Source organism: Cariama cristata, unplaced genomic scaffold (genome assembly GCF_000690535.1).
Source record: "Cariama cristata isolate BGI_N322 unplaced genomic scaffold, ASM69053v1 scaffold9085, whole genome shotgun sequence".
Lineage (NCBI taxonomy): Eukaryota > Metazoa > Chordata > Aves > Cariamiformes > Cariamidae > Cariama > Cariama cristata.
The window spans coordinates 6,714-13,480 of NW_009618092.1; the positions used below are offsets into that span (position 1 = coordinate 6,714).

At 40.7% G+C, this 6,767-nt stretch overlaps 1 protein-coding gene across 1 annotated transcript in view; it reads right to left on the bottom strand.

The window, feature by feature from the left end:
* Positions 1–5,160: 5,160 nt before the first annotated feature.
* Positions 5,161–6,767, bottom strand: part of RFC1 (replication factor C (activator 1) 1, 145kDa) — a 38,266-nt gene continuing 36,659 nt past the window's right edge. The window contains 2 exon segments of the mRNA XM_009700728.1: positions 5,161–5,614; positions 6,197–6,388. Coding sequence (XP_009699030.1) covers positions 5,519–5,614; positions 6,197–6,388 — 288 coding nt within the window. The 3' untranslated portion in view covers positions 5,161–5,518.

The window sequence follows — 6,767 nt, forward strand, 5'->3', positions numbered from 1 at the left end:
AACAGGCCAGTTCCAGGGAAACATACATGGCTAGGATAATAAAATGAGAAATTAGGCTTTCTACAAAGTATCAAGATAACTAAGGAAGCCATCTCATTGTCGCCAAGGTTACCAGGCTAAACAGTAGAAAGGCTGTATCCTCTTCACTGGAAAATATGTTAAAAGTGAATCTAAGCTCTTCATCTATAAAGGTTCCATCGAAGATTAAATGTTAAGGTCACAGAAATCTGAAAAAAGGTCTTCCCCCCCACACACACACACAGAGCCCTCAGCCCAGGTGCCGTGGTGTCTGGATCAGGACTGTCATTCTGACAGACACTTGGACGTAAACAAGCCTGTGAAAGGCAGAGTTACAAGCTCTACAGTCCTACCAGAATGCCAGTTTTATTTCTTGTTAACTTCTATTCTTTGTGGTCAGTTCTGCCACAGAAAAACACTGAACTAGAGAAACCACAGCTTTATATTCTATACATACAGACCGTGAGTTTTGAAAGCTTTCAAAGTATGATCTGTTGCAACTTTTAAAAGGTTGTATTGTTTCAAATTAGCTGGAAAATTACCTATTTCTGAATTTATGTAATTGTGATGAAGCTTGGGTGAGCGTTAAAAGGAATTATGTGGTAGAATATAAAATAGCAACTGGAAGCTATGCAAATAACTCAATGAAAAAATACTTGCTAAGTATCAAACGCATTGTGAAACATCTTTGTTCAAGTTCAAAGCACTTGAGGTTCTTATTCACGTTTGTACCTTACTTTTAGACGTCCAGACACCACGGAGACAGAAGAGCCAACAACAGCCTGTCCCTATTGCGCATTCCAGCTCCCAGAGTGTGAACTTCTGTGTCCTGGCTGTAAAAACAGTCTCCCATACTGTATTGCAACTGTGAGTGTCGGCCGTGTTTTCTGCAGGCTGAGAATGAATGCAAAGCTTTGCTTTCCTTCTAAAAATAAGTTCAAGGGAACATTGTTGGTTTGCTAGTAGATTCAAGCTAGATGTTTTTGTGGGTTGGTTTGTTGGGTTCTTTTTCCTAAGCTGTTACCAAACAAGTCAGGAACATTGTCTTTAACTATCATAGAGTGTCCTTAGTGGTCACTTACAAGTTGCAGGCACTTAAGGGTGACAGTAAAATCACCAGGTGGTTCTGGAAGACTTCAGCTTCCCAAGCAGGCTGGTGGTGCACAAGGACACCCCAGCACACACGTGTTGGGTGCAGTTGGTGTGCTTGGGAGAACACACAGGCAGGAGAGCGCTGCTGGTGCTGATGCCTTCCCAGCTCAGCCTTTTCCTTAGGTGCCCCAGTGCTCAGAGCAGCAAGGGCAGAGCTTGAAGCCCCTCTTTCCTTCTTCCATGTAGAGGAGCTTGTGGAGGGCATAGTTCTCCTCCTCTGAACTCCAGGCTGCCAAGACTTCAAATAAAAAGAAACCCAAAACACTTCCAAAAATCTGGTTTGGGAATGCCCAGGATGTAGTAGAAGTTTTAGGCACTTCCAAGGTTAACTAATAGTTCAGCCAGTGACCTCAGCCTTTCTTGTATCACTGATCCTTAAAGAAATGAGAAGTTCTAACATTTTTGTTTCAGGATACTTTAGAGTGTACTGAAAAGGTACAGGGATGGGGTACATTTCCCAGAGGAAAAGCCATGCAGCCCACTGTTACCAGCATCAGTACAAAATCTTTATACTGAGGTTAGCTACCGTACAAACTAACACTTTATTTTAAAGTGATTTGTCACACTAGAATTACAGAAAAATTTACTTCAGCAGTAATCAAATGTTGGTATTAACATTCTTTATTAAAACTAAAGAATTACATCTTATGAAAAAAATTATTAATAACAGTTATCTGGGTTTTTTTATTCTATTGGTTTAGCAGAGTAAGATGACTGCTATATTTTATAAGTATTATCTTAAGGAAAAAACCTAAGGCTTTTAAATACAGCTTTGAGCCAAACATAGTGTACATATTCATGTATATTTCACATTATTTAATCAGGCTCCGTCTTGGTTATAGTTCATTTACATTGCAGGTATTCTTAACATCATCAGGAATGCAGCATTTTCAAATACCTTACAAGAGTCAGTGTCAAAACAGTCTACTGTTGCATAGCCTATTACAGCATAAATCCCTCAATACAGTTCAAGGTGCTGTTGCGTTATTATAGTATCGAAAAGGTACACATGAATTCTTTCTATCAAAAGCAAATTAGTAAGCCATACCAAAGAAGAAATCATTTTTGTTTAACAAGGCAAGTACCAGGCTGTCACTGTGCTCACAAACTTGACAGCATTGAATGTGACCTCCTGGGCTCAGGTGATGTGGCTGGGGGGCATTTTTTGAATGTCATATACAACACCAAAAAGCCTAGTAGATGTATCTATGTCTCTAGACATAGATGTACAGATAACAGTCTAGAATCACCAAACTAAAAGAATTTCAAAAGTTGTAATTCAATATATTCCTAGATTTCTTTTTAAAAGAGGAATGCAAATTATAATGAAAATACTGCATCTCACTGAGTGCTCCTTTTCTAGTTACAGAATTTACACAGTAATCAATCTACAGTAACACTGTTTTGGGGTTTTAATTCCTCCAGATCTTTATAACTCAGGTGCTGGGACTTCTTCATGGTAACAGGTACAAAATGAAATGCCCAGTGCAGTAGGACAGCATGTGCCATTTAATTACTTGTGGCTTTTGCATGCAGGGTCGGCATATGGTACGAGATGACTGGACAGTCTGTCCCCACTGCGACTTTCCTGCTCTTTATTCAGAATTCAAGAGGTAAATTGGGATTATTTTTTTTTTCCCTTCCATTGCAGGGTTGTAGTTTGTTCATATTTTAGCAACAACTGTTTCATTTGGTACTAAAAACATGTAATGGGTGGGGTGGAAGAAGAATCCTCCTTACTTGGTAGTTTCATCTAGCATACTTGCAGAACACTGCTTCAGTGTGGACCAAAAACTGCAATAAAGACTTGAGCCAGAGATGCAGGGCCCAACAACAGGAACAGTGATGACAATGGATGGGGGCCTTGTGTCATTCTTGGCTCCTTCCAGGAAGCTGACCTGACACAAGGATGGCGGGGGGAAACACAGGCACAGCAGCAGTCACCCAAACAAACTACACCCAGTACTGGGTACAGACTAAGGCAGCAATCGACTCTTGGCCTCAATAATCATCTCTGTGAGAACAGGACTGGAGAGCTCCATTCAGGTGCCAGGAACTGTGACGCTGCAGAAGCTTCATGTTCTAGCCCAAGCTCCTTTGTGTGTGTTTTAATTGCCAAATTTTGCCCATGCAAACAGCAGCAGCCTTCCTGCTGTGATATTAGTTCTCAAACAGTAAAAACGAAGAAACCAGCCTTTGCTCCACCTAGACAGAAGCAGCTGTTGCTCTGGCCTGTATTTGTTCCATAGCACAGGTCAGAACTTTGCTCTATGCTATCTGCCTCAGGCCCAGCTCTTCCTTTAAAAAATGTTAGAATTATCATTTGACCAGTCACCCTTCTTTTAAAACAGCATGTTACAGACTGAGAACATATGTCCAATGTGTTCGGAAAGGATTAACATTGTTCATCTTAAGAAAATAAATGATTGCACACAGTACCTCAAACCAGAAGATGGGGACCAATAAATTCAGGTAGGTAGTACAGCAGGGGGGTTGGGGTTTTTTTGGTTTTGTTTGTTTGTTTTTTAACTTAACATGGCTCATTCTAGAGGCAATCAGGAGTTTCTCCCAGCCAGGGAAATGCAGTGCTCAAGAATCTAACTTACAGCCTGGGTCTGTGCCTCAGACAGCTGAGGCCCAGCTTATCACCATGTGCCCTCAGGCACGCAAACACCAGTAGCTTTTGCTACTGCAACTAACCTGGTCGTTAAATCATTCCAGCTGTGAGGCTTTACACCAGTTTACTTCTATGATCGAGTTCCATCTGCAACATGTTCTGGTTTGGAACATGTTCCTTAACACCAGTTGTGCTATAGTGGCACAGACAAGTCGGAAGATCTCAGCATGATCAAATCCTCCTATAGATCTACCAAGTGTTTAAGTGTAGGAAGAGAGTGATGCTAACTGGAAGGAGCAGATCTAAAAGGCAGGTTACATGATCTTACCTTCTGTGTTTAACAGAATATAATAATATATTGCAGGATAACAGCAACATAGTATTGGCTTGAAATACTCCTATTTCAAAGAATGAGATGACTGCTCTGTCTGTACCCCACTCTTGGATCCAAGACTTCAGTTTTGTTACCATTTTGAAATGGTAACTGAAAATGACTTAAAGTTCCTCATTAATTTTGACATTTGAAGGCAGATTTCCTGGTGCAAACACCTTACGTGAAAACTTAGCTCTAGGTCAAAGTAATACACAAGTGGTATATATAATTTATAATGCCACAATAACCTTATTTTTGTTAATTTAGGTTCCCACCCCCCTTTCAGTCTGAGAAACAGCTGTAGTTTGCTATCGCAAGTCTGTATCTTGAGCCACGACCAACCACCTCTCTTTACTTTCAGAACTGCATGTGTTGTCTGGCAAGCAGCAAGGAAAGCTCCATCACTACATTACAGATCTTTTCCCCACCAGAATTTAATAACCACCACCATGTCAATTCTATTTTGTGATAGCTGTAAATATTTAGCTTTTGATAAATTTTGTACTTTGTTTTATTATAGTAATAAAACTGATTGATACTTCTTCTTACCAAGCGAAGTTTGCATTTTATCTGCACCAAAGAAACCAAGGGGCATTCTGTGTTGTGCGAGTGGCAAAACCCCTACTGTTCTCTTTTTCAACATCAGTTCTGAACTTTTATGACTATTTTCTATTAAACATTTCTTACTCTAAGTATTCCTTTCTGGTTTTGACTAAAGATACAACTCATACAAGCACAGGCTCCTCAAGTTTTGGAACTAAGTCCCTCACTGCTTTTCTGTCTCTAACTGAACAAAAGGGAAGTTGTGGGAAGAGTAATACCACATCCTGTACATGAAGAAAAGCCAAAACCTTGGAAGAAAAGAGGGAGAGAGACAAAACACTTCATGAACTTAACCAAAACTTTAAAAGACTCCTGTGAAATGTTTTATTGTATTTTTATATACCGCTTAATTTCTATAATGTACAAATACGCAGTTTAGGTTTGTGGGGTTTTTTTGCATCATGTACTATTTACAAGAGTTCACCACATAATGTCAGGGGATTTATAAAAAAAAGTAGTAGTGAAGTCCTAGGAAGACTTAGCATAAATGCCAGGGAACTAAGCATCAGATTTTCATTGTGTTCATGCAGCCGGGTGTTTGTAGCACAAGGATATTTATAGCTTGTAACGCTGTAGCACGTTAAGAGCAAGTAGAGCAGGGCATAGTGACAGAGTACAGTACCTACATCACCTCTATAAGAGGAGCATTTCCAATGCACCAGTTCTACTTCCCCAGCTCCAGCACTGGATCTGTTTCATGTTCCTGCCACAAGTTAGATAAGCAAAGTCACATCCAGAGCAAGATTTCATTCTGTTTAATGTCTTGTTTTCTCTTTTCTTTTCCCTTCTTTTTTTGTTGTTTCTTCATTTTTCTCTCTTTTTGGCAGCTTGGAAGACTTTGCCTTTTTTTGCTACAAACAGAACATACACACAGTTTAAAATCTAACTGCAACCTGACAGAAGTGTAAGTCAAAACGCAATCAGTGTTAAAACAAAAAGCCATCTCTTCTCTTCCCCTCCCCTCCCCTCCCCGGTACAAAGTGTTTAAACGCCAGGGAGCGTACAGGCTCCACACTGCTCAGGCCAAGGGCTGACCACAGCTCCCCGACTTGGCGATACGTACCAAGGGTAGTACGGGAATTGTCGGCTGTGATAACCACAGGCAAAGGCCTGCGCCTGCTCCTGACCAATGGCACCGTCCGCACCAAAACCTAAAATGTTACCCGGCTTTGGAGCTGGATGCCGCATTCATGAATTTGCACTGATGTCTCGCTTTGGTCCAACATTCAAGCAGAAGGCAATGGATGGAAGTAACTTATTTGACTTTTTCACACTACTACTAGTTAAGAATTTAGAAGTTAAGAGATGATGTATTCAGTATGTAGTACGATTTTTTTTTCTTCATTCAGATAACATTACAAGTCCCAGAAAGGTAACTAAGAACAAGAAAACAGTTCGATGTGGTAGTTTAACACTGAGGAAACATAAGTTACCTTAATCATTGCATCACTTTCAACAGTATCCTGCTCATCCTCATCAGATTGGATCTCTTCCACATTAAAGTCTTCATTCAGTTGTAAGGTCACCGCAGATCCTGACTGCCTTTTAGATGTCTTTACAAAATTAAGTGAATAGGGAGTCAGATGGGCCTCTTTGTTGTAGGCACGTGTAAAAGCTGCTTTGACCTGTTAGGTTAGAAGGAAACACGATGAGCATCAGCTTAGGAACTGTAGCTTGTTAGCTAACCAGCTCTCAGCTAGAGATTCCACATCATCTTTCCTTTGGGAATATGTGACCAAAGATAGGTAGAAGAGGATACTACCTCAACCCAGAAAGCATCCAAGAGCTGTATGGTGAAGACTCATATTAAGTGAGTCCCACATAATCCTGATAGAGCGTGCATCTTCAGAGGCCTATTGCATAGGCCTCCAATAATTTCAGCACTGCTGTTCTGCTGCCACCTAATCCGAGTCACTTACACCAGAGCCCCCCTCGGCAGCACCTGCCACACTAGGGGTAAGCACCCAAACAGCAGCATAGGTTTAGTTACCAGCAAAGAACATT